Source organism: Callithrix jacchus, chromosome 12, assembly GCF_049354715.1.
Source record: "Callithrix jacchus isolate 240 chromosome 12, calJac240_pri, whole genome shotgun sequence".
In the NCBI taxonomy this organism is placed as follows: domain Eukaryota; kingdom Metazoa; phylum Chordata; class Mammalia; order Primates; family Cebidae; genus Callithrix; species Callithrix jacchus.
The window spans coordinates 17,915,739-17,943,583 of NC_133513.1; the positions used below are offsets into that span (position 1 = coordinate 17,915,739).

Genomic DNA, 27,845 nt, shown 5'->3' on the forward strand with positions numbered 1-27,845 from the left:
CAGATGCAATTAGTTAAGATGAGGTCATTTGGTCCTAATCCAGTATGGTTGTGTCTCCTAAAAAGGGAAAATGTGGATGCAGATTTTTCACATGGGTAGAACATCATGTGAAGATGAAGGCAAGACTGGGGTGACGCTTCTATGAGCTAAGAAGTAGCAAAGATCGCCAGCAAAACACCAGAAGCCAAGGAGGGAGGCCTGAACCAGAGTCCTCCTCACACCCCTCAGAGGAAACCAGCCCTGCCAACACCTTGATTTTGTGCTTCTGCCCTCCAGAACTGTGAGATGATCAATTTCTGCTGTTTATGCCACCCAGTTTGTGGGGCTTTGTTATGGCAACCTCAGGAAACTAACACTCAGACAACGGACTCTTATGCGGCCATCAAGAATGAAGTTTTAGGAAGAGGTTCTGACATCATTCTGACATGATGGTGACATTGTTAAAACAAAACCTTGTGACTCTGCAGTTCTGCTTCTTGTATTGCATGTGTACACACAGAGAGCTGCCCAAGGATGCCCACTGCAATGCTGTCTAGAATAGAAAAAGACTAGGATGACTGAATCACTCAGCCAAAGAAATGCAAGTAGCCAAGCTTTGGAATACTACGCAGCCATGAAAAGGGAATGTGTGAAATCTGTAATTGCTAACACAGATTCCTGATTCACAGTGGTGTCTGAAAAGAGCAAGGTGTAGCTGGGTATGGAATTACCATCTTTTTTAAAAGGAAGCCCAAACCTTAAGACAATTACAGATCCATAATTCCTTATCCTAAACCTCTACGGCCAGTTATGTCCTGGAATTTAGAATCTTTAGGAGTTAAAAGGCCATGTAGGGCAAACGCAGATATTATGTTACACTGTCAGCTGGGTCTGGAGCAGCTAAAACCAAACACTGAATTTTTACAGAAACAAAAACATAAACTCATAATAACTGGCATTGATGACTCATAAACCTGCCCATAAATAGCTGAAGGCAGGTTTTGGTTTTGCCATCGTGTGAGTTAGGAAAAGTCTTTTGATTTTCAGAGCTGCCAGGGTTTCAGAATTGCAGAGAAGTGGTTGTGGCTCTGTCCTATCCATCAGCTCTGGGCACATGTATGAAATGCAACTGCATAGAGAAGGGTCTGGAACAAAAATAAGGCAAATGATGACTGAAGGGTGTCTGAGGAAGGGTGGGAACTGATGGGCTCCTAAGCCTCACCTGCAATGTGTTGGTGTTTTCTGAGACACAGTCTTGCTTTGTTGCCCAGGCTGGAGTGAAGTGGCATGATCTTGGCACAATGCAAGCTCTGCCTCCCAGGTTCAAGCCATTCTCGTGCCTCAGCCTCCCAAGTAGCTGGGATTACAGATGGTGCCACCATGGCAGGCTGTTTATATTTTTAGTAGAGATGGGGTTTCACCATGTTGCCCAGGCTGATCTTGAACGTTTGGGCTCAAGCAATCTGCCTGCCTTGTCCTCCCAAAGTGCTAGGATTACAGGTATGAGCCACTGCAGCTGGCCTGATTTTTAACTCATGTATTTCAACTCATGTATTTTTGGGGTATTTTTTTTTTAAGCAGAGAAAGAGAAAAAACAGGGAAGAGAGAAGTGGAAAGTAAACAGAATATTAACACTGCTTTCTTCTGGGTTAGTAGGATTGTGATTTCTTCTTCCTGTGGCTTCTCAGTTTTCACTTATAATATTCTATGTACATGTATTAACGCACAAAAATTAATATAATGGGTCTGCAGTAACAGCAAAACAGCTGACCGGTTCCATCCATTCCTGCCATTGCAGCTCATCCCCAGGGCCTCAGTGACCCTGTGGGGTCAAGTCCCACTGCCGGCCTGACTCGCCGCCACCGGTGACTTGTGCTCTGATGGCCCCGCACCTCCCTGGCCTCTGCTAACATAGTGGCCACTTTGATTCACCATCTCTCTTTCTCCCTCTCCTTTATTTTTCTGCCCTCTTTGGCCTTTGATTGCTTTTTGGGAGTTTATCATATTGAACTTTTATCTCTTTCCAGGAAACTATTATTTTTTTCTTCCCTTTCACAATTAATAAATAATCATGAGAGCCCTTCTTTGGACAGAAGTATATCCTGCCTCCTACACAGAACTGCTGGAGCTTCTCTTCTGTGGCTCCTCTGGGCCTGAGCTGAAGGGCATATCACCTGTCACATGAGGGAGAGCATTCTGATACATCGCTGTGCTCAGTGGAAAGGTGCCAGCCATAGGCTCATTATTTGAGCAGCTCCTGGTCATATGAGATGGCTGCGTCTTCCTGGCCATACAGGGGATGGAGCACTGGCCTGGGAGTCTAAAGGCTAGGGTACAGACAGGGAAACAGAGGCATACAATATGAGCTAAGAGTGAGGGCTTTTGAAGGCAGACAGACATGGGTTCTAACCCCAGCCCTGATGCTGACTGGTAGTATGATGGAAATTGTAGCCTTGGGCCTCCATTTCATATATCACTGTGAGGATTAAGTGGGAAGAATACACACAGCCTTGCTTGGCACAGAGTCTGATATGCAGGCATTGCTCAATAAACAGTACCTGTATTGTCAAGTTCTAGTGCCTCCAGACCTCCTCCACCAGGAGATGGAGGTTTCCACCATCAAAAAGGCCATAACTAGCCCTAATTACATCCAAGACATAATGTGCAGCATTTGGGTTGACATTTTTTGAAGTCACTGGCATGAGGTGAACGTAGTTGCCGGGATATCATCTAGCAGCACCCGGAAGTACGTTCCAGAGCAACAAGCAGGTACTGGTCATCTGTTTTCCATCTCAAATCCACAACACAACTGCTCACCGCACTCCTAATGCTCACAGCAGTGATTCTAATATTTTCTTCCTTTCCCAGAAGTCATGATTCTGAGGTCAGACCACAATCAACAGAGATTTCTGGAAAGGTATGAACTGCAAACTTATCTCATAATTTACAGGAAAGAAAAGGGAACAGGAGGCTATTTTACCAGTAAGAACAGAGTTTTTTTCTTCAAAGTCAAAAAGAAATGGAAAAAAGGCACGTTTTAGGGAAGAGAAAGGGTGCCAGGTGAGTCTGGACTGCATCAAGGTTTCCGAATTATTCCGGAATGTGCTGTGGGTTCCAATTTCTTTTTTTACATTTAGACTGCCTTAAGGAAAATGTTACATAAATTGGACTATTTTATGATCAAAATGGGACACAAATGAGATAATCTGATCTTTATGTGCTGTCTGATGACAGCTTTGTGACAGTCTGACAAGGTGAGAGCTGTATATTTTAATACAACAGTTTCAGTGAGATGTAATTCACATACTGTACAATGAACCCATTTAAAATGTACAATTCACAGGTTTTAAGTATATTCAGAGAGGTGTGGGTCCATCACCACAACCAATTTAGAACATTTTCATCCCCTACCTAAGAAGTTCTGAGTAGAGCTTGTCACAGGAGATTACAAACCCTTTACTCCTAACCCTGCAGAGCAACCTGGAACCTGGACTTCAGAGAACCTCCCCCTCCACGTTCTGTTGACCATCCTCTTGCACGTGGCTCAAAACATTTCATTTTCAAATCAGGCCCAAATCCAACAACTTTCCGTTTCCAAAGAATTTATCATGGAAAAATATCCCAGGTCAAATTCCTCCTTTTGTGCTAATGATGCAGGTGGTCAGGACCACTGCAGGGTGTGCTGGGCTGTATATCTACCTGGGATACAGGACTGGGGTCTCAGCTCCCCTTATGTGGCCAGGACGGAAATTGATGACAACGGGGAATTCTGTGCCTAGCCAAACTGGTGCCAGTTGTCACACGGGCAGCAACATAGCAACATATTCATTCCTTGGGGATCAGGCAACCTATGGGCTGAGGCATCGATGCTTCAGGGTATGGCAGCCCCTGTCTGGGACACAAGGCTGCCCGGTGGTCCTCCTCTACCTCCTCCTCCCAAGTCATCATCCTTTCCTCAGAGAAGCCTTCCCAGGCACCTGGTCCAGGTCAGACCCCTTGACTGCACATTATCCCAGCATCCGACAGTTCATTGAGGGCACCAAACATGGTAGAAAGTTCTAGACTATCTAAGGTGTCCACAGTGCCCAGGAGCTCAAAAGGGATTGATCTGTTTTCTTTGACTGACCTCTGAGTCCCCAGTGAACGATGTTTAGCACATAGAAGAGGGGATTAATGATTTGTTGGCTCCACCATTCATCCATCCATCCATCTATCCCTCGCTCCCTCTCTCCCTCCCTCTATATCCATCTGCCCATCCATCCATCCCTGTACATCTATCAATCTATCCACCCACCAGCCACCTACCCATTTACTCATCTGTGAATCCATCTATCTATCCATCCTTCTATCCATCCCTTTACACCAATCAATCTACGCATCCATCCACCCATCCCTTTCTACCTATCCATTAATCCCTCTCCATCCATCCATCCCCTCTCCCTCACTCTATATCCATCCCGCTACACCTATCTATCCTTCTACACCCATCCATCCCTCTACACTCATTCATCCCTCTATATCCATCCATCCATCCATCCATCCATCCATCCATCCATCCATCCAATACTTACCAAGTACTACCTATATGTCTGTTATAGCCCAGGACTTGGAAATTCAGAAGTCATTAAATCATAGTGACTGTTTTCCTGGAGCTTACAGTTTGATAATGGGATAGAACAGGGTAGGGGCAGTCAAGGAACAGAAAATGTCAGGATGGGCTGAGTGCTCTGTAGGAATGAGCAAGGTAGGGACCCCTGGAGTGCTGGGAGTGGGGACAGGGTTGCCATTACATAGGATGTCTTGGAAGACCTTCTGAGATGGTGAGGTCTGGAGAATGACCTGAAGGGAGTGAGGACAGAGCCACATAGGTACCCAGGGCGACTTCTCCAAATAGAGGCCACCCAGGTCAAGGCCCCGCAACAGGAGCATACCTAGCAAGGTCAAGGCTCAGGGGAGGCCCCTTAGGCTGCCTTGGAGTAGGCCAAGGGGACCAAGAGGGGAGGTGAGGTTAGTCACAGAAGTGCAGAGGGACCAAACTGTATGAAAACTTGTGCTACTATGAAGACTTTGGCTTCCATCTGAGTGATGGGAGCCAATGAAGAATTTAAGTAGACACTTGACCCGACTCATACCCTGAAAGGCTCTTTCCAGCTATGGAGCTAAGAACAGACCACAGAGGGCAAGGAGAGAAGCAGTGGGGCTGACTTTAAAGCCACTGGCCCAGGCTTGGCCAAGGTCAGGAATCAGAAGACCAGCCACCTGCTGTCCTGCCAGTGAAGACTGATGGGGCATAGCCCCACCCACTTGGTGACATATCCGCTTTGGCTGCAATGGGAAGGCCTCGTTGTGCCAGAGACCATATGGCCCTAAAAGCCTTACTCTCTGCTGCTTAAATAAGTTATCCAACCCCTTGCCCAGGGGACAGGTGTGGTGGGAAGAGGTCCTTGTTGTAACTGCATCTCCCAGGTAGACCTGACAGGCTTGGGGAGGGACTGGATGAAGGAGTGGGAGAGGCCGCAGATGATCTGGTTTTGGCCCTGGACTAATGGGTGGCTCCAGCTGTGTGACTCAAGGATGGGTAACTGGCTGTCTCTTCTTTCCAGCTAAGTGTGGATCATCGGGCCCCATGGGTAGCCTGCCCTAAGGATGACCCCGTGAGTGGCTGTTTTCCTACTGTGTGGTTGGAGCAGAGTGGGAGCTTAGCCCTCTGCTTGAAGTCCATCAGCTGTTCCCTGGGCCGCCAACCAAGTCCAGGACAGATAACTGGGAGCAGGGGCCATTTCCATGTGGCTTCATCTCCTGCTGCCCTCCATCCTCAGGCTGCCTGCAGGACCCGTGTGCACATGTTGGTTTTCACAGCCCACTCATTCCCCCTGCCAGGATGCACCATGTGGAACCCAGCCCATCCAGAGTCTTCCCTGCCCTAGGTCTGGTACAAAGGTGAGTTAACTCCAGGACACCGTGAACTCTGTGAGAGCAGAACCATCGAGAACCCCCCCCCTTTCCCCAGTTCTTAGCACAGCCATATAAAAAGTGAGTTTCCAGAAGGCATGACAAGCTTTGTGGAATTGGCCTCTCCTGAAACTGGGCCCAGGGCATGAAACATCACACTCCTATACCCAGAATCCCTCCTCCCCCAAGCATGCTAGAGCTGCTGCTCCTACAGAAGGGAGTATCACCAATGGCCCTCTCTTCACTCTGAATTAACTGAGTTAGGCCTGGACAGGATGGAGAATGAACAAGTCTGTCTGCCTGGAGGAGCAAGGAGCTCACTCGAGGGCAATGCTGAGCCAAGCAGGCCTCATCACCCCTGGCAACAGGAGACTGAGGCCGTTCTCTAGCCTGAGGCTGCCAGGATGCCCCTGGAGGACGGATGATCACTTAGCTTCTTGCTCCCCTGGGATAGCATGATTTGCTCATTTGGGCGTGGTTCCCTACCAAGTTTCAGAGATGGATTCACTCTAAGGTGAACGACATAGCTTGGGAGTTGACCAGCTTAGTAGTTTTCTGAGAAAGTGCTGAGGGACAGGGCTAGGAGGCACTCTCAAGGTGAGATTCTGGGTTTGCAGATTTAAGGTCAATGGCTTAGAATTATCCTCCAATGGGCTTGATAGTTACGGGGTTCTGATCCTTCTGGCAGGCCTCTGAGCCTCATCAGTAACAACACAGACAGGGAATAAGAATAAAAAATGAGAACACAGAGCAGGAGGCCGGGGTCAGGCCAAGCCACGATAATACACTGCCTTTGCTGTGCACTGACTGTGCAACTCCAGGTAAGTTACTTAACCACTTAGAGCCTCAGAAAACCTCAACTGCAAAATGAACTTATGCCTACCTTTCCCCAGGGACATTCTGACGATGATTTAATGAATGCATGGAAGGTGCTTGCAACAGCCTTAAGTGCAGAAGGTGTCACATCGATGGGGAGCCAGGCACGGGAGCCTACCCTGCCCTCACGCTGGGCCCTGGCCCTTCCTCACCAGTGCCCCTGCACATGCTGTTCCCTATCTTGTCTGCTCCAAGAACAGTCCCATGATCTGCTGGATTGCAGATGCAGCTGACAGCAGTAGCTTCACTTAAGCCCTTTGTTTCAGGTTAAATGAAAGTTGCCAGGTAGAGGTTGCTAGGGGGAGGGTGCTGAGGGAAACTGCTATAGAAGTGGCATGCTTTTTAGAAGCGGCTGTGGTTTTCCTGTCCAGCCTGCTATCACTGGACTATACCTGTATGTTAAGTCCTTGATGAACCCTATGTCTCATTCGCTGGCTCTAGGTCTCTTCTTCAATCTCTGGAACCTAGTGCCATCCCTACTGAGGTCAACTGAGGACTGGCACAACATCTGCCCACTCACCTGCTCAGAGAAGCCTTCCCCATCCCCACTAGACTAGGTAGGCTCTCTGTTATAAATGCATTAGTCACGTGTGTGATTACCTGAATGCTGCCTGTCACTCTCACAAGATTGCAAGCTCACCAGGTCACCAACCCCAAGCACAGGTCCTGGCACACAGTAGGTGCTCAATAAATGTTTACTGGATAGGATGGGCACAGTGGGTCACACCTGTAATCCCAGAACTCCGGGAGGCCGATGCAGGCAGATGTGGTCAGGAGTTCTAGACCTGGCCAACATGGTAAACCCTGTCTCTATCAAAAATACAAAAATTACCTGGGCGTGGAGGTGGGCTCCAGCAATCCCAGCTACTTGGAAGGCTGAGGCAGGAGAATCACTTGAGCCCGGGAGGCAGAGGTTACAGTGAGCTGAGATTGCACCCCTGCACTCCAGCCTGGGCAACAGAGCCGGACTCTGTCTCAAAATAAAAAAGTTACCGGAAAAAGGAATGAAGGAAAAGAGGAGTGCACTGCTTTCCTCAGAAGCCCACTTCTGTGGACCCATGAAGACAATAAAAGAAATCCCAAACTCACATCACTGAAAGGCCTAACTACACTCTTGGCCAGCGCTAGAACCTTGCAGAAAGATTCCAAATTTGCTCCTGACCAGCAGACCTTAAATCTCCACTGCAGGGGCTCCTGTGCCTGGGCTGCACCAGTGTGTACCCCTGCAGGTCAGCGCCTTATTATGATTTTTTAGAGTTCTAGCTGAGAGCCAGCTGGGGCCGTGAAAAACAGGAGAAAAAGATGTTGACATATCACACCTATCGGGGAAATGCTGCTTGGCTCATGAAGCTTAGACAGCTGCTTAGTGCCACTGGCCAAGTATAGGCATCTCCAGACCTACTTGATCACTGCGCTCTGACAGGTGTGCCCAGCAGCCATGCATGTGGGGCTGCAGGTAGGATCACAGGGTCCCCACCTTCCAACTATAGCTCCCCCAGGGCAAGGCCAAGAATTCTGTCAGGTACCTGGGCCCTGAGGAGGATCCCACCACCTACCACTGTGTGACTTCGGGCAAGTTACCTCACCTCTCTGGGCCTCAGCCTCCTCCCCCGGTAAGTAGGGAGAGTAACCACACCTTCTTCCCGGCTTGCTGTGAACCTGGGCTGTGGAGATACTCAGCCCAGTGTTGGCAGCTTGGTGAGTCGCACAGAATGCTCTGTCAAATGTCCCCAGTGCCCGACTCATTTACACATTTCAACCTCAGGACACTGCAGGGGCCAAGTGCAAAGTACACTACTGCTTCCTGCAGTGTGACCTGTGCTGGTCACCTCACCTCTCAAGCCTCTCCCATCTCACCACCCTCTGCAGTTACTGAGATCATGAATGGGAAATGTTTTGCCAGTCCCAAGGTGCTACATGATGTGCGCAGGCAGTGCTTTCCTCAGGAGCAGATCTGTTATAACCAGGCACGCTGTCTCCACCCCCATCACTGACTGCGCTAGCCAAGGGCATCTCCCATGCCCTCCCTCACCCAGCTGCCCTGGCTTCTGGGGGGACCTCAATGGCCCCGCACACCTGTCTCCAATCCACTTCCCACCCAGAATGTGCAAGGAGCTTAGACAGACATGCATCAGGTCCAGCCACTTCCCTACTTCGGGGCCCTGAGGCCATCTAGAGCATGCAGAATGAAATTCACATGCCTCTTGCACCCCTCCAGATCCCCAGTCTCCCATGACCCAGTGCCCCCCAACGCCCCATGCTCTGGCTGCAAGAACCCTCTGGGTGACTTGCCCTGTTGGTGCCCCCACCACTTCAGTTATCCCCTGGCCCCACAGTCATCCTTTTCCATGTCTGCCTCCTCAGTGTGAGCCGTCTTCTGCATGAGGGCCTAAGGAGGCACTTGATGTGCACTTGCTAGAAGAAGGAACCATGCCAGAGATGGCACCTTCCATGGTGACTCCAACAGAGCAGGTGCTCAGAAGTCTGCCTGCTTCATGCTGTCCATACGGCTGGAAGAGCCTAAGAGCACTGGATAGAATACTTGGGAGGAACCTGTGGAACAGCCTGGAGGAACAGGGCCAGCTGCCCTGCAAGGGGCTCCAGCCAGGGCCATGAGGATGGGAGTGCTGGCCTGTCATCCCTGAGCTTTCGACCCTGGGGAGACAGTGCTATCCCTCTGATCCCCAGCTCCCTCCTGCTCAACAGAAGTGGGTGTTATAACCCTATGATAACGTGAAGCACACATGTGTAAAATGCCGGCCCAGCTAAGCTCCTGCCCTGTGAGGCAGGTCCTATCATCAGCCCCATTTGAAAGAAGGGGACACCGAGGCTCAGGAGCTTCACAGAACTTCCTGACATCACACAGTTGTCTAGAAGCAGGTGTGGATTTGAACCTGGGGGGTCTGGCTCCAGGGCATGTGGCCCTAGCTTCCTGATGGCAACAGCTCCCTTGGCAGGGCCTTGGCACAGTTTAAACAGCACAATGGCTTATACCTGGGCACAGAGGGTGCTCTGCTGATGGTGGCGTTCAAGCTGCTCAAGTCCAGCAGCTTGAGCAAGTCTTTCAGGTACTTCGCATTCAGGTACATCAGCACAAAAGGCAACTCTGTGAGACATGGTGGGGACAGGAGAACAGGCCAGATTCTGCATTTTTTCTTTGCTGGAAGTAGAGTAAGAAGGTAGAGAGAGGGCAAGATGGGCAAGTCACGGCCTCCACCAGGCCAAGCACTGCTTCAAGACGCTAGACCACTGTGCTGGGCCTGTGGACATTTCCCTTGGGTTTCAGGCTGGAAATCTGGCTAAAAAAAGGTGTTTTTTCCCAAAATGTCCAAGACTTTGTAAATGTCAACTATTTCAGAGCATTTTCTGGGTTACTGAGAGGTGTGGTGGGGGTTTTGTGGGTAGGCTCATTCTAGCCACACTGACTTTCCCTCCAGCCGGCTGTTCGAGTTTCAACAGGACATCTGTGAGGCAGCAGGCTGGAGTGTGCCTGGAATCTAGCACCAGAGACACAGCTGTGGGCCGGTGAGGTCATCGTGCTCAGAAAGCCACAACAAAGGGGCATGCAGGTTACCCTAGAAACTCAGCAGAGCCTTCAAATCTACTTAGCAGGTAAAGAAAGAACAAAGGATGGGAGAGAACTCTTGTTTTCAGGAAGCTGGTTCAAGAGTTAGAAGAAGCAGACACTCGCCAGGGACGAACTCTGACACTCTAGGCAGAGGACTTTGCTTTCTGACTCTTGCTTGCCCCAGCTGTAAAAGCAGGACTAATAACTCTAAAGTATTTACATACTTATCTCCTTATTTTGTGTAAAGCACCTAGCCCAGTGCTTGGCACATAGTTGGCATTCGATAAACAGGACTGTTATCCTGGGGCCCTAAATAAGACGTCTAGGCTAGAAGTAGACCGCATATGCCATGAGCCTGAATTTTTACCAACTAGCAAATATTTTCAGAGGAGTCACTGCACGTGGCAGTCCAAATGTGGGAGTTCATACAGTCGAAGCATCTATCTGCTTTCCAAATCACGCTGTGAATTTCTCACACTCAACATGGAAACTGAGGAGGCAACTTTCGAGGACTAAGCTCACAGCAGGGAGTGATGGAGACAGTAAAACAATCTAGCAGCCGGGCTGATAGGTTTTAGAATGTGCTTTTGTGAAGACTGAGGCTTCAGGAAGTAGGCTGTTTAAGTGTGAAAAGATGCTGCAAAACAGCCATTCCCATCACACTGGGATAATATTGACTTTTGGCCCTTTGGGAATTTGAGATGCTGAAAAATAATAATACTGTGTGTTTTTGGGAAAAAGCACATTTATACTAAATGCCATGGCTGGACTGCTGCAAATAAAGAAAACCATTTTAGTCACGGGATTCTGGCTATAGAGAGAAATGAAGTGTAGAAAGCTGTAACCTCAGCAGAGGCGCCAGGAGGTGGGAGCAGAACCCACTGGTGTCTTCATCGTGCCAAGCTTGGAGGCTCTGTCTGAGACGACAAGCCAAGCTATGAGTGGGCCAGCCCCTGGAGACCCCCACCAGTTCCTGGGGACCTTTCCAATCACCACAACTCCTGAAGGCCTCCTGGACAGAACAAGACCGACAAGTCACAAGAACTTCTGAGTCAGAAGTTGGGATCATGGAGATGCCCTTGCAAGCTAAATGCACAGAGAACATAAGAGGAGAGAAACCAAGGCTCCTTAAGATTTTGCCTTAAACTAACTCTGTGGCTTCCCACTCCCCCAGTCAAAGGGGTCAGCAAATCCTGTTAGTTTCAGAGCCTATTTCTGGATTCACTTCATGATTATTTACCCTGGGGAAACCGTTGCGCAAGGGCAGTTGGAGGTACCTATTATTGGTTTAGGGATGAAAAAGTGGCCACCACCGACTGTCTCAATTAACAGTGGTTTGACCAGATGATCACAGCAGTCAGAAACAAATGAGGGTGCACCTACGAACTAAAATGAAAAGCACTCCAGGATGGGTTGTTGAATGAAAACAGTGGTCATTTAGGTTTTTTTTTAAACAAGCAATATAATCCTATAGTATGAGTACAGTGGCAAATGCCCAGAGAAAGGTACCGCAGGCCGCACGGCAGCCTGTGGGGCTTTTCTCATTTGCTCATCAGCATTAGCATCACCTGATGCACAGCTGTGAGGGTGCAGTGAAGGGGCCTGTGTCTCACAGCCCCCCCAACTCCACCCTTCTCCCCTGCCCTTCCCAACTCCAATTAAAACCCAAGTCCAGGCTGGGCGTGGTGATTTACACCTGTAATCCCAGCACTACAGGAGGCCGAGGTGGGTGGATCACAAGGTCAGGAGATGGAGACCATCCTGCCAACATGGTGAAACCCTGTCTCTAATTAGCTGGGTGTGGTGGTGCGTGCCTTTAGTCCCAACTATTTGGGAGGCTGAGGCAGGAGAATCATTTGAAATGAGGCGGGCAAGGTTACAGTGAGCCAAGATCGTGCCACTGCACTCCAGCCTGGTGACAGAGCGAGACTGTGTCTCAACAACAACAACAAAAAATCCAAGTCCATTTCACCACCCATGTTCCCCTGCTCTGTCTTAGAATGTTCAATGGCTTTCTGCTGCTTCCAGGATAAAATGTGAACCCTGCAGCAGGCTCACAAAGCACTTTGTTGTCGGGCCCTGCTGAGCTTCCCAGCTCTCTGCTCACCCCTTCCCTGCAGCCACACCTTTGCACGTGCCCTGCTAGCAGTGCCGCAGAGCCTCACCCACTGGCAAGACTTGCTCATAGTCTCTCTCCCCAACCCCAGGCTTCTCTGTAAGCACTGTGCAGTGTTTATTTGATTCACCAAGGGCCTCAGTCAACGCTTGCTCAACCAACCTTCCTTTTCCTGACCCTTGTCAACATGTTTGTCATGCCACTTCCTTGGAACTGTAAAAGTTCCTTTTAAAAATGCCAATTCTAGGCCGGGCGCAGTGGCTCATGCCTGTAATGCCAGCACTTTGGGAGGCTGAGGCGGGTGGATCACGAGGTCAAGAGATCGAGACCATCCTGGTCAACATGGTGAAACTCTGTCTCTACTAAAAATACCAAAAAAATTAGCTGGGCATGGTGGCACGTGCCTATAATCCCAGCTACTCAGGAGGCTGAGGTAGGAGAATTGCCTGAACCCAGGAGGCGGAGGTTGCAGTGAGCCGAGATCGCACCATTGCACTCCAGCCTGGGTAACAAGAGCGAAACTCCGTCTCAAAAAAAAATGCCAATTCTTCCCCAACCCCAATTCTTTTCCACTAGGCGGTCCCATACCCTGGCCCTCAGCAGCTACTGTGCTTTGAAGAGGCCATCAGAGGCATGAAGGAAAGGGACATGTGGAAAACCTAATGACTGCCGCCTTTCTCTGAGGCACTGTTATTATTATCACTGCATCTCTGCCTTTTGATCAGTTGGTTTTTTCCATTCTTAGTGGGTCCTCATGAATTAACTAACTCTCCTTCCCACCAACTGTGCGCTTGGCAATACTGCTTATTTCACTTTTTTTTTTTTAGGTGGAGTCTCACTCTGTTGCCCAGGCTGGAGTGTAGTGGCACAATCTTGGCTCACTGCAACCTCTGCCTCTGGGTTCAAGCGATACTCCTGCCTCAGCCTCCTGAGTAGCATGCACCATCATGCCCAGCTACTTTTTGTATTTTTAGTAGAGATGGGGTTTCACCACGTTGGCCAGGCTGGTCTCAAACTCCTGACCTCAGGTGATCCACCCGCCTCAGCTTCGCAAAGTGCTGGGATTACAGGAGTGCTTGGCTGGCATTAACATTTTCTTGTATGCCAAAGGCATTCCAATTCTTGGAAACTGGGGAAGCGGTTTCAAACCTTGTTCCAGGGTTCCACTGTCTTTGAGCTAGTCAGGAATAATTCAAGGCTAAACCTCAAATCAAGGTGGACTTTTATCAATTCACATATAGAATTAAGGACTAGGAAATTTTCACTTCTGGGTTTTCTGCCATAAAGGGGCCTTCAAACCTTGACATCTGCTATCACTTGTCTGCTAATGAGAACTTGCGGTTGATAAAACAAATGATTCAGAAGGGAAAAACAAATGTCAACAGAAAAAGGCTTAGGATGTTTCCTTGGGTGATTTCATGGACTTTTCCTTTAGATTCAAAGACTTGAGACATAGATGCAAGTCATGTTCTCTGATGACTTCTGTGCTCTTGGTTCACATGATGGAGAATACAGCAAGAGTTGGTGAGGTTCCCAAAGCACATCTGATTTTCAGGTGTTCTGCCTCTGAATACGCTTTAGAATGGAGGGCACAGTGGTTCAAGGAGTACAAAGCAGGGAGCCCTGGCTGACCATTTGGGAACTGGGTGACACTGGGCACTGAGGAATGACACTGGCTTCCTGGAGCTGTTGTGAGGTGCTCCATGGGGACTGCCTGGCTCAGGTGGGCGCAGCATCAATGGTGGCAGTCAGCATGCCAGGGGACAGGATGTGTGCTGGGCTGGAGGCCTCAGGGATGAATCTGTGCTCTTCTCTGGCCCTGGCTCAGCCACTGCGAGCTATGGGGCCTCAGGCAGAACACACAACCTCTTTTGTGTGAGGAGGAAAATTCTGCCTGCTCCATTACACCCCAGTGTTTTAACAACGTCCAGGGAAAGCCTTTGTGAAAAAAGCAATTCTATGCCACTGCGGCATCTTTGTTATTGACAGTAGAAGGGGCTACTGCACTCATAATTTTGTTTGTGCAAACTGATGTGATGTGTTGAAAAGGACCCTATTTTCTGGGGTCCCAAGGCTCAGCAATAACAATAACAACAACAACAGCAACAAATGCCAAGAGCAGCTAACGTTTGCTGCATGTTTCATACGGGTCAGGCGCTGTTCTGGGCACTCAGGTGAATGAACTCATTTTATGCCACAAGAGTAATGAGGTATGAACCATTTTTTGTTTTTCGGTTGTGGTACACATAATCAAACCTACCATCCGAGCCATTTTTAAGAGTACGGTTCAGTTGCTAAGTCCACTCACATTGTGAACATCACCTGTTTCTTACATGAATAAACAGATCCAATAAGGTAAACTAAATGGGTCAAGGCCACCTAACAAGTTTCACGAGGAGGTGGAAGGCTGGGACTTGGGCCCACACACTCTGGCTTGTGCTTTGTTCTTTAATTCTGCTGCTTCTCACCTGGGCAAATACTCTACTGCTGGAAAACGAAACTCCACTGTGAATGAAAAAAACAATGACAAAAAAGGACGCTGGAACTGATCATGGACACCCCAGAGTGGCAAGATTTGGTGAGTTCAATCTTTTCTTTGTGTTTTCCCATCTTTTCCCACTGTTCTGTGCTAAATGTGCTTCACTTATACTAAGAGGCTGGGAGATGAGGCTGGAGAGCTCTACCCTACGCATGGGGCCAGACCCGTGCCAGTGAGCACAAAGGGTGTGTGACCTGCCAGTGCTGTGCTGCTGGCGAGGTTGCCCTGCCGTGGGCCCACCCGAGCCTACAGAACATTCTAGGGCACAGCCCAGGTCAAATGGCAGATTGCATATGGGGTTTTGTTCTCTCCCCACACCTCCTGCACAGGCTTCTCTCTTAGCAAGCAGGGAGTGTTTCCTGCCATCTGACACTCATGACCAGAAGGCTCCTGGGCTTACGGTCGCTTTGGCAGTTTGAGCTAGGTGATGACCCCGAAGAGTGAAGCAACACTCAGTTCTTTGGAACTCTCTTCTTTCCCTCCCTCCACCTCCCAGAAAAGTGACTAGGCAAGACAGCTGGCCCTGCCTGCTGTGTCCATATTTAGCAAGAGAGGGCTCCCCACAGCAAGTGCTACTGTGTCTATTGCTATTGGGAAAGTGTCTGTGGGGGACATGTTGTGTGTGGGGAGAGACCTTGCAGGCCCAGATCCAAAAACGTGATTCCTTCCCTGGCTGTGAGCACCCAACCCCAGATTTTCTGAGGCTCTCTCTCTCTGTCTCTCTCTTCATAGCTGCTCTGGAGCCCTGAAAAGAGGCTTGGCAAACAGGAGACCCCTTAGACTCAGCTCAGGGCTGATGTTTTAGTGGGATCTGTTCCCCACACCCCTGCCTCACCACTTGAAGGCTGATCTCTTAGAGACAATTGCCAGAAAGCTCTGAGAGAAGCTCAAATCCTGCTGCTTTTGTTCAGCCCACGGGAGCACTCATGGTCCTTCTGAGAGCTATTGGGAAGCTCAGATAAGAATAATGCATAAAGTGCTTAGCAGCTCAATTCAGGTTTTTAGATTAGTGAAGCTGAATCAGTAAGTATAATGCGAATACTCCAAAAGCCCCCCAAATCCAAAATTCAAACCACTCACGGTCCCAAGCATGTTGGATAAGGAATATTCAACCTGCACCAATGCCAGCCTTGAAGTGAATGAGATTTAGAGGCGGGAAGTGGAGACACAGATCTTAGCCTGTCTCGTGTGAGCTCTGCAGTCTCGGTCTGAGCCTCAGTTTCCTATCTGTGAGGCAGGGCAAGTGATACCAGCTTCCAGGATGGTCAGGAGGATAGAATTCATGCATAAAGTGCCCGACATGGTTAATTCTTCCAAACTATAGCTCACACTTTCAGAAACAGATATGAGTTTTTCCATCTAAAATATCCGTACAATTGGAGCTGACAACGTAATTTTGCCTGATACCAGTGAGGCCTCATGCAGCTGCTGTTAGGCCACTATTTCAAAAAAAAAATCAGAAAAAGGGAATTCATGTCAGCTATGAATTTAAAAGTTGGTTCGGCATGGTGGTGGGACACAAGGTCTGACGCTGGGGGGAGGCTATTTGGTGTGACCTCAGGCAGGCCGCTTTCTGACCTGCAGAAAGGGAAAATGGTAACACCTTTCTTCTGAGTGCCGTTGGGAAGCTTGAATAAGGATAATGCATAAAGTGCTTAGCTCAATAAATTCTGCTTTAAAGTTCCTGTAACTCATGAACCCGCCTCAGAGACCCACCTGCCTGAGTCTCTAAGCAGTGAGCTGAAGGCTGGGAAAGGGTTAATGCCTGGCTAGAGAAGGTAGAGGAAGCTCCGAAGCCCCAGGTCCTCCTTCCCGGTGTTGACTCCAGAAAGGTTATTTTTTGCCTTGGGGAGCTGCAAGGAGAGAATTGGCTCCAGTTTTACAATCAAAAACAAGAAAAATAACAGGCCTAAACAATTAGTTTGTGGGAAATGCCACCATGAGATGACATTAGCACCTAGGATGTTATCCTCAGGGGAGAAGTCTGAACTAATGTCTATGAATGAAACATTGATTTTCCTTTTCCTTTCTGGATGGTGGTCAACTCAGCTGGCTCATAGCACACTGTCCTCTCTGCACTCTTCGTAAGTTACTCAGCTGCCAAGGGCTGCCTTTGGAACCAGTGAGGCTTTCCCACAGAACTATTAAAGTGCTTTGTGTCATGTAACTGACCTTGCCGGCGCCATTGTTAAAGATTACACCTGTGAAAAGCAAGGCACCGCCCAGATACTCAGGAAAGTTAAATGTTTTTTTTTTGAGATGGAGGCTCACTCTGTTGCCCACGCTAGAGTGCAATGGCATGATCTCAGCTCTGCAACCTCCACCTCTCGGGTTCCAGTGATTCTCCTGCCTCAGTCTCCCAAGTGGCTGGGACTACAGGTGCCTGCCACCACGCCTGGCTGATTTTTGTACTTTTAGTAGAGTTGAGCTTTCCCCACACTGGCCAGGCTGGTGTCAAACTCCTGACCTCAGGTGATACGGGGGTATTAAATGTCTACCACAAGACAGCTGGAGCCCAAACCCAGTAGGAAGCTGGGAAAGGAAGTGAGTAAAGCCCAGCTTAGTGCTACACAATGAAGTCCAACTTGCCAGCTCACACCCAAACCCCCACCAGTTGGCACTGGGTACCAGACCTGAGTAAGACAGAAATGCCCCAGCCTTAGGGGTTTACAGTCTGCTGGAAAAACAGGACTGAACAATTCATCCAGCCCTGTCCCCTGTCCCCCAGCCTCCCATCCACCAATCCATCCGTCCACCCAGACATCAGTATCTACTGAGCAACCACTTCACAGGCACCCGTCAGTGCTGTCAAGGACAAGACAAACGAGGTCCCTGCAACCCTGTACCCACTCCTTGGCCAAGTGCCTTCCATTCTAGTAGAGGAGAATGGCAGCGAACAAGGAATACAAGAGGCAATTTCAGCTAAAGCTAAGGACTATGAAGACCATGGCAAAGAGTCTGGCAATTCCTCAGAAAGTTATCACATGACATACTTTCTACTCCTAGGTCTACACCAGAAAGAACCGAAAACAGGTGTTCAAACAAAAGCTTATGCACAAATGTTCACAGCAGCACCCTTCACAATAGCCAAAAGGCAGGCACAGCTCAGATGTGCACTGACGGATGAATGGTGAAACAAAACAAGGTCTATCCACATAATGCATATTATTCAGCTAAAAGAAGGATAGATGCACCTTGAAAACGTGACACAAACTGAAAGAAGCCAGGCATGAAAGGCCACAGATTGTTTGACTTATATGAAATATCCAGACTAAGGAAATCTACCGAGACAAAGAGCAGACCTGTGGGTGCCAGGGGCTGGGGGGAGGGAGGATGGGGGATGACTGCTTAATGGCTATGGAGTTTTCTTTGGCGGGGATGGAAATGTTTTGGAACTAGAGGAGGGAATGACAGCACAGTATTGTGAAGGTACTAAACGCTACTGGATTGTTCACTTTCAAACGGTTAGTTTTATGTTAAGTAAATTTCACCTCAATTAAAAAAAAACAAAACCCAGCTGCCATGCAGAGAACTGGCATGGCCTGGGCACTCAGGGAGGGCCCCTTTTTGAGGTATCGTAGCAGAGCCCTGAATGCTGAGAAGGAAGCAGTCGTGCAGAGGGCTCCAGGTGGAGGGAAGCATGAAGACAGAGGCCCTGAAATGGGACATGCTTGGCCCTGCTGGGCACAGATAGCCAGCCAGTGAAGTTGAAGGGCTGGGTCATCTGCAGAGAGCCCAGGGGAGCGACGGCTGGGAGTTGATCCCAGAAGGGGGCAGGGGCCAGACTGCATGGGACCATGAGCCACAGAGAGGGGTTGGTGACAGGAGGGACTGGCAGGTTTTAAGCAGGAGAGAGAGCAGCAGAAGATGCAGAGCAGTCCCTGTCCTGGAGCTAACAGGCTAGTGGGGAGCGGGTGACGATAAACCAGGTGGAGACAGGTCACTTCTTTGTCACGCCACTAAGCCCTCATCTTCAAGAGCCAGGAGATGTCAACTTGCCTGGCTGCTCTTCTGGGTTGTGTTTTCTGCCAGCCCTTCCCACACCCCCTGACCCACCAGGGGAACACCTGTAAGCAGCTCCAGTTCCCTGCGGCCTCCTAAAGCAGCCCCTGGGCCAAAAGGAGCCCAGGAGTGTGGAGCAAAGCTACTCTGGGAAGCAGCAGCCCCTGATACCCCTGAGTAATTTCTGCGAAACAGCCTCTACTCTGGGGTCTGCTGGTCCACTTGGAGTTTATGGAAAAGGGTGGCCTTACAGCAAGTTTTGGACACCCTGCCCATCAGGGCAGAGTCTATCTCTAGAAGCAGTTGTTACCATGGGCCAGGTCCACGAGGCACTAACCACAGCAGCGTGGCGCCTTGAAGCCACAGAGAGCTCAGGCCAGAGTCTAGACCTGGCCATGCCTGGCCACGCCTATATACCAGCCACCACTGACCCCCCTCCTTAGCCAGGCGCATGCACAATCCCTTGTGAAGCTGAACATTCTGTGAGGGTGAGAGCCATCAACATAAAATCGGCCAATAAATAGAATTTGTGATCTTTTTTCTAAGTTAAATGGAAGAAAAAAAATACACCAAAGTGGCTAGTCACCTATTAGCCCTGATTTATACACTACTTTAATATCTCCTCCAAGAAAATGAAAGGCATATTTTCATCAAATATAATCGTTTATAGCTTCTAAAGGGGAGACAAACTGCTCTATGACAATTACCTGGGCCCACAGATAAAATCAGAAGATGTATCCTAATAAAACATACTTGTCTGGCAGCCACCCCGGGGCATGCAGCCAGGGTTGTTTTCTTCCTTGTGAATTATTCCCCAGGCAGATGCAAGGACTCCACATGGTGTGGCCTATGGGGAGGGACACCACTGTGGAGGGTGGGAAGGCGTCATGCCCCAGCACCCATGGGCCCTCAATTGCAGTGGTGGGATGTCACAGTATCAGAGGCCAACCTGGGTACAGGCTTCTGATGACCAAATCCCCCTCCAATGCCCGGTTCCCACTCTGGCGCTGCTCTTTGGCTTCTGTAAAACTCTGAGTAAGGGAGGGTGGTGAAATTCAGTTGATATGCAACCAACCTAAATCTGTCACCTGGGTACATGGTCCTTGGACACACATCTTCCTCACTTGGTGACAGAAATTTAGCTGACGGATGCTGCTTAAGGTCTTCCGGGGTCTCAGTTCCTTTGTGTTTCCTTGGCAAAGTGCCGTGGACTAAACCACCAAGTGTCTAGAGCCCCAGAGGGACTTACCTTGTCTGGCCAGTGTTCGGAGAAGGGAGAAGGCCTTTGATGGGCTCTCTTCCAAGGCTGAGCAGAGAACAAGTGCAGGCTCTTTCTTCATTCAACAAACACTAAGAGCACAGAGCTAGGCGCTGAGAAACAGGGGTGAATAGCATAGTCTTTCTTCCCTGCAGAGAGGATTCCCACACAGGCAACTCTCTCTGCAGGGGAGAAAGACTATGACCAGGCACACAAAAGCATCAGACAGGTAAAGAACCTCAGCGCAGTGGATAAAAGGAACCAGCCCAATGTGATGGAGGGAGGGGGCAACCCCAACCCTAGCCAGGGCTGATCCGAAAAGGCCTCTGAAGAGGCAGCATACAGACTGAGCTTGAGCCATTAGTGGGAGGCAGCTACACCAATATCTGGGGACAGACATCCAGTGCAAGGGCCTGAGGCAGGGAAGGCCTCGGTGATATGCAGGAATGGGTCTCAAAGTGCGGTCTGGAAATCCCTGTTTTCATAAAAATAGTAAGACATTTTTTCTTTTATGTTCATTTTCCCAGGAGTGTACTGAGGAGTTTTCCAGAAGCCACAGAATGCATGCTATCACAACAGACAGAAAACAGAAGCAAAGAGAATCCAGATGTCTTCTATTAAGCCATGGATTAAAGAGATTTGCAGAAATGCACACAATCAATTTTTTTGTGTTTTAGAAAACAGTTATTGTTCATAGGAAACTCAGTTATGCATATATACAATAGATTTATTCAATAAATATATATTAAAAGCATTTCTTAGTTTTAATTTCTAATGTCATAAATATAAATATAATCTATCTAAATGAAAGCTCTTTAAGTTCTGTAGCACTTTTTAAGCGCGTAAACAAACACGTGGTGCTAAGGCTAAAACTGAGAAATGCTGGCCTAGAGGAGCAGCAGGGGCTGGCAAGGCTGGGGTTAGCTTGGGGTAGGGGGAACTTCATCAGAGAGGCTGGTTGGGGCCAGCTCTCACGGCCATCACCCAAGATCAGAAGGAGAGATGTGGATTTTGTTATAAGTGCAACAGGAAACTACCAGAAAGCTGGAGGCAGGGGTATGACATAATCTGATTTGAGTACTAAAAGGATACCACTGGCTGAATAGAAGCTGGGGATTCTGAGGAGGCTTCTGTTGCAATCTTGGGAGATGTGGGAGGGGAGATCTCAGATCTCAGCATTTTCTAGAGGCCAAGCAGGCTGGTGGGTGTGGGAGTGGGGTGAAAAGATTTAAGAATGATTCCAAGGTGCTGTGGGGGACCCTGACTACTGAGATGGAGTGGGGGCAGCTTATGCTCCCGCCATGCCACGGCTCAGGGATTTCAACTTGCTCTTCAGGCCACGGCTCTGGTGCCAAGCCAAGGCGGGAAGGCAGTGAGGCCTCTCTCTTTGTGGGGGTGGAGGTGGGGATAAATAAGACTGTCTCCATCCCACCCCTGACATCTGAGTGGCACTTCCAGGGACAGGCAGGGGAGACACAGCCAAGGGCTGGATGCTGCCTTCAGCAACCGCCTTTGACTTTCTGTTGTCCCAGTTGGCACGGCCCCACACTTGCTGACCCTGGGACCAGCAACAGGCCATGGGACATCCCAGCTGTGCCAACCGCCCTGCCAGTCAGGCCCAGGTTCTGGAGCCAGGCCACACTCCCAGCACTTGATGATCTTCCCCCTCCACTGGAGGGCCACGCAGGGTGGAAGAGGTAAGCAATAAGTCATCCTAAAGCATTCTACAGACAGAGAAATGATCATGGAGATGCCTAAGAACACGCCACTTGGCTCTGTTTATTTACTTACACTGTACCTTGTTCAAAAGGGATCAGAGTGGAAATAAGGTCTGTGCTTTTCTCCTTACCCAGTAAGTCCCAAAACTGAAAGATGTCTCCATGACCCGAAAGAAGTCATTTCTTACCAGGTCAATTTGTACTTAGTTAACTGAGACTCGGTTGTACTTTATATTTACTTAGCAATCGTGGCAACAGAACACGAAGCAACCTGTAGAATTTTTACACAAAGAATCCTCCAGACCCTGAGACAGGCAGGCAGAATCATCTCACACTTCACAGCCGAAAACAGAGGTGGTGCCACAATCAGTCTCTCAGCCTAAGATTGTTTTTTTCTTTTCTTTTTGAGACAGGGTCTCACTCTGTTGCCGAGGTTGGAGTACAGTGGTACAATCACAGCTCACTGCAGCCTCAACCTCCTGGGCTCAAGTGAGCCTCCCACCTCAGCCTCTCGAGTGTAGCTGAGACCAAAAGCGCGCCCCGCCACGCCCGGGAAATATACTAGAGATAAAATCTCACTCTGTTGCCCAGGCTGGTCTGGAACTCCTGGGCTCAAGCAACCTACCTACCATGTGCTGGGATTACAGGCATGAGCCACCATGCCCAGACCTAAGACTGGTTTTAAGAAAGAAATCAGTCACAAGCTGTGGGTGGCAAAGTGAATTGGTGTACTGTTTTCTAGAGTTCATGTTGGGAATACATATACCAAGATTAAAAACCTTCCACTCTGGCAATTTCACTGCTAGGAATTTATCACACAGACATGCCAGATTTGCGCAATTACACAAAGACACCCTGAGGATGCTCACTGTGAGAGCAAGACACTGGAAATCACCCAAATACGAAACAGCAAAAAAGATTTTTTTGCCCATCCATATGACAAAATACCATATAACAGTTAAAAAGAATTAGGTTGATTCTTCCATTACGGAAGAAGAGGCAAGGTATAGCATCAGACATATGGTACATACCCCATGTGTAACAAACAAACATATGCATGATGTCCCAAGAAACATCTCTGGAAAGGCAGGCAAAAACCTGTTAAAAGTTACTTCTGAAGCAAAGTAGACTTACTTTTCACTTGATCATGTCCTACCTGGATTTAAAAACATCATATGCCTACAGCGTATACATATAAAAAATTAGTTCGTTCAATCAAATAATGAAACTAAAGTAAGTCATGTGGGGGAACCAGGACTCAGATTTTGGGCAGGTTCAGATGGCTGCATACTGCTCTTAAATCAGTAACTGCTTTTGAAAACATTTCACAACACTTGCAACTTAAGTGTGAAGCCCTACACAGGGAGGGGCTACATTGTGAGGGAGAGCTTGGCCAGTGTTCTCAAGTTTTGCAGTCAAAAGAAAGGTTCTCTTCCCATGGATGGGGGTGCATAGAGATTGACTTAAAGCAGACATGTCAGAACAGGAAGGGGAGATCTCAGTCTTTTGGAGAAGTGGTCCTTTCCACTCTGATAAACCAGTAAAGAACTTTCTGTTCAAGTTTCTGTTTTGGAAGGAGGGGAGGAGGAGGGTTAGAGATGAGCTCTGGGGAAAACAGGGAGGAGCTCCCCTCACATGGAAGGGGTGGACAGCTGACCTGCTGGGCAGCAGGGCCTTCTTCTCAAGTCTCACTTCTTCAGGGGGTTGTAACAGGAACCAAACTCACTATCTCTTTCTAGTCATCTTACATGGAGAAGGAAATGACTCTCCCACAACCTCATCACTAATCATTTAAATGTTTCCAAGAAATTTCCAAGAAACTTCTTAGTCAATTCTGAGAAGTTCTTCCACATACCCCAAAAAATCTCTGGAAAACCAAACCAAACACCAAAGGGAAAGCCAAAATTTATTTTTGGGGCTGTGTTTCATCTTGAGCTGAGCTTCGATAAATTCTAAGAAGCTGGTGCTGCTAGCCGACTGGGCTTCTGAGAGAAGAAGGGCAGTTCACACAGGCTCCACTGAGAGAAAGCCCTTGAACGCCCACTATGAGGCATGAGTTGCGGTACAGGGTAAGGGACTGGCTCACCTGGCACTTTGTCCACAGATGCAAACACGGAGCGCTGCACGGTGGGGTCGCTGCTGCCCCGGCGCCCCTGGTCGTAGAAGCGGAAAGGCAGGTGCTGAGTGGAGCTGGAGGAGCCGAGTCCAAACCCCAGGACTTCAGTGGTGGGTTGGATTGGGAGGTCCAGGAGGGCTACGGTCAAACAATGGCATGGTTTACTCTCAGCAAGTGGGACAGAGCAGGCAGTGAGAATTTCGGAGGCGGGGGGGGGGGCATTGTAGTGGCTGTGGCCCTGCTAGGCACATCACTTGGGAGACACCAAACAGGCGGCAGGCAGCCTTGAGCTGGGGAGTCCAGTGCAACATCAAAGATCCCACTGAGGCTAAAGGCACAGCAAATGCCAAGTGAGAGCTTCAGGCCTTCAGGTGGAGACAAAGGAGAAAGGGGTTCCAGCCCAGGCTCCTCAAGTAGAATGGATACTGGGTCCATTTCCACTTTGGATTCTCAACTTCCATGCGTAAAGGGCCCTGACAAAGGCTGTTTCAGACCCCAAGTGAGTGGAGCCGAGTTTGCCCAGAGAGTTCACACACATGTGTGTACGTATATCTGCATATGCAGAGCAGCACGTGAAAATATGTATGTGCATGTATGTGTATAACTATGAGTGGGTGTTTATCTGTCTCAGACGCTATCCTCCTTTCCATAAACAAATCTCCCAATATATCCATTCAGGGGGGCTTTTAAAAATCAATTTTAACAAATACCCAAGGCTTTAGTTCTAACATCCACTTTACGGCATAATTCTCAATTTTCAAATGAAATATTTGGCCTTTATGCCAGCTGTGAGAAATTGTTTTACATGAAAAAAAAAATAAAACCTCTCTGAAAATAAATCTTAAAAGAAAGGGCTGAATGATTTAAGTCACTTTGCACATTACCAAATGCTTCAGTAATGATTTTGTAGGCCAAGTTTCAGCTAAGTGAGAAATGAGATGGGGATGACGATGTGGGATGCGGGCCTGCGCAAATCAGCACAGTAAATCATCGCATCTGTAACTGGCCCTCCGAGGGATTATTATTTTTCATTTGATACAGGGTCTCACTCTGCCACCTCAGCTGGAGTGCAGTGGTGCAAAAATGGCTGACTGCAACCTCCATCTCCCAGGTTCAAGTGATCCTCCTGCCTTAGCCTCCCAAATAGCTGGGACTACAGGCATGTGCCAGCACTCCTGGCTCATTTTTGTATTTTTTGTAGAGACAGGGTCTTGCCATGTTTCCCAGGCCGGTCTCAAACTCCTGAGTGCAAGTGAGTCACCTGCCCTGGCATCCTAAAGTGCTGAGATACAGGCACAAACCACCATGCCTGGCCAAGGGCTTATTTTAAGTTATCTCTTGAGAAAGCACCCCCGCATTCCCAGGTGGGCCTAAAATCCAGTCAGAAGCCACCCCAATAACCACTGGTGTCTGAACTGAATGGCACTGGGTATTCTGAGAAAGACTGTTTATAATTTTAGGAGTTGACAGAATGCCTTCCCCACAAAGCTGAGGAGAAAGCCTTGCCTTCCTGCCCAATGAATGCATCTCCCTCATCTTTGTTTCTAAGAAATCTTGGCCTTCCTGACACTGGGTAATGTTAGACTTCCTCAGAAATTCACCGCAATCCCGTTAAATGTAAAATGACTTCCTTCCAGGGGTTCCAACCTTTCACCAAGCAGGGCTACCTCTTTTAAGAACTGGGAAGCAGGAGAAGGAAGGGGTAAGTTTTCGAGTAGGAAGTTCTGCCTGTGGGTTCTGCCTGTGTGACTTTGGGCAAGTCCCTGAGCCTCAGTTTCCTTCTCCAGAAAATGGGCAGAGCAGTCCCTACAGATCTCCAGAGTTGTTTCAAGGACTGGAGGTGGTAGAGGAATGTCAAAGCAATTTGTTAGCATAAGCTTGAGAATTTCAGTGTGAAGGGCTGTTTCCCAAGAAGAGTGGTCCCACAGTGACGTCTACTTGTTCCTGACCTCCTGCTGCTAGGGAGGGCTCCCCTTCTCTTCCATGAAACCCTAAAAATTCACCAGAAACCAAACACCCAGGAAATGGGACATTCCTCGTGCTCATATAAAACAATTTCCGAATCATAGGTGTCGTCTTCTATGCTGTGGGGGTTCTCAAGGTCTATGTGAGAACCACGGACATCCCTGCCCCACCAAGTGCCCAGAGGACACTCCACCAGGGCCTGGCCACTCACCAGCTATCCTCTGCATCTTCATGCGCCTTGCCTGGATGCGGCCTTTGGCCAGGCGCTGCTTGGCGATGATGCAGCGGATATGGTCAGAGAAGATGAAGGTGGCCTGGAGAATGGGGAAGGGCTTGGAATGGGGGCTGGATGCAGGCTTGTGGATGGTGATGTTCAGTGCACGGCTGTCATCCTCCACTCCAGTCACTTGCATGTCCTGCAAAGTGAGATGCAAAAGAAAGGTGTTTGCTGGGTTTGGGAGGCAGATGGCTGGAAGCTGTTGCATCATGTGGCATCTAGAAAGAGGTCTCCAAATTCAACTCTGCTTTTGATCTAAGATAATCAGCCTCCCAAGTCCAACAGAGTCAAGAATGGGCACAAGGCAGACCAGGCCCAGTGGGAGAAGACAGTGTGGGAGGCTCAGAGTACCCCAAAGGAGAGGATGTGAGAGGTGGTGGCTGGTGCCTGTTTCCATGAGGACTTGGGTCAGCTCATGAATAAGAGGGTACCACAGGCTTCTTCAAGAGGCTACAGATAACACAACAGGCAAACTCTTACTTCTGAGGAGCCAGAAATAATGAACCAAAATTCCTATCACCATCTGGCATGATCTTAGATATAATCACTCATCTACTCATCAATTTCTTCCTTATTTCTTCTAAGAATGGGACATCACTGGCAGTCATTTGCACATCTTTGAGAAATTTCTGGTCCCAAGAAAAAAGCTAATCCGGAGAAAGGGACAGGGGCTGGGCGCAGTGGCTCACTCCTGTAACTCCAGCACTTTGGGAGGCTGAGGTGGGTGGATCACTTGAGGCCAGGAGTTCGAGACCAGCCTGGCCAACATGGTGAAACCCCGTCTCTACTAAAAGTAGAAACAGGCATGGTGGCGTGCACCTGTACTCCCAGCTACTTGGGAGAGTAAGACAGGAGAATTGCTTGAACCTGGGAGGTGGAGGTTGCAGTGAGCTGAGATCGTGCCACTGTACTCCAGACTGGTTGACAAAGTGAGACTCTGTCTCAAAAAAAGAAAAGAAAAAAGAGAAAGGGATCGGGAAAGCCATCAAGCAGAGATGTGAAGGAAGCTGTGTTTCAAAGGTGGAGAAGAAATGAACATGCAGCAAAATATAATAAAGACGAACCCAGTCTAAAACCTCAGAATGGACTCTTCATAGAGAACCTGCTCTCATCAAGGTTTGAGGTGATCTGATATAAAAGCCTGAGAGGGGATGAACACAGAAGTCCGAAATGTTAAAAGAGGTGGGGACAGTGTTGGAAAAGGCTCACAGAGGAAGATGGTTGTGGTTCTCAGGCATTACACTTGGCACGGGCTCTCTGGAGATAACACCCCATCAAAACTCGGCAGTAAGGACTAGATGAGGTATTCTGCATTTAAAGCAGGGAGCGTGGTAAAGAGCTGACAAATAGTAGCTATTGGAAGATGGCCAAAAAAAGAAGGTTTATGTGGCTTTCATTGTCTGATGGAAGACGTGTATTAATTCTTCAGGGGAGGAAAACACTTTCCTGACACTAAATTCTAAAGAAAATTAATCAGAA

General features: G+C 48.7%; 1 protein-coding gene across 13 annotated transcripts in view; it reads right to left on the bottom strand.

Annotated features, from left to right (window-relative positions):
* Positions 1-27,845, bottom strand: part of CLEC16A (C-type lectin domain containing 16A) — a 229,092-nt gene that overhangs the window by 29,646 nt on the left and 171,601 nt on the right. For all 13 annotated transcript variants that reach the window (XM_035267032.3, XM_078344753.1, XM_035267035.3 and 10 more), the window contains 2 exons: positions 26,301-26,505; positions 24,095-24,262 (listed from right to left, as the gene is read on the bottom strand). In XM_035267032.3, the coding sequence (XP_035122923.2) occupies positions 24,095-24,262; positions 26,301-26,505 (373 nt within the window). The remainder of the gene's footprint in view (positions 1-24,094; positions 24,263-26,300; positions 26,506-27,845) is intronic.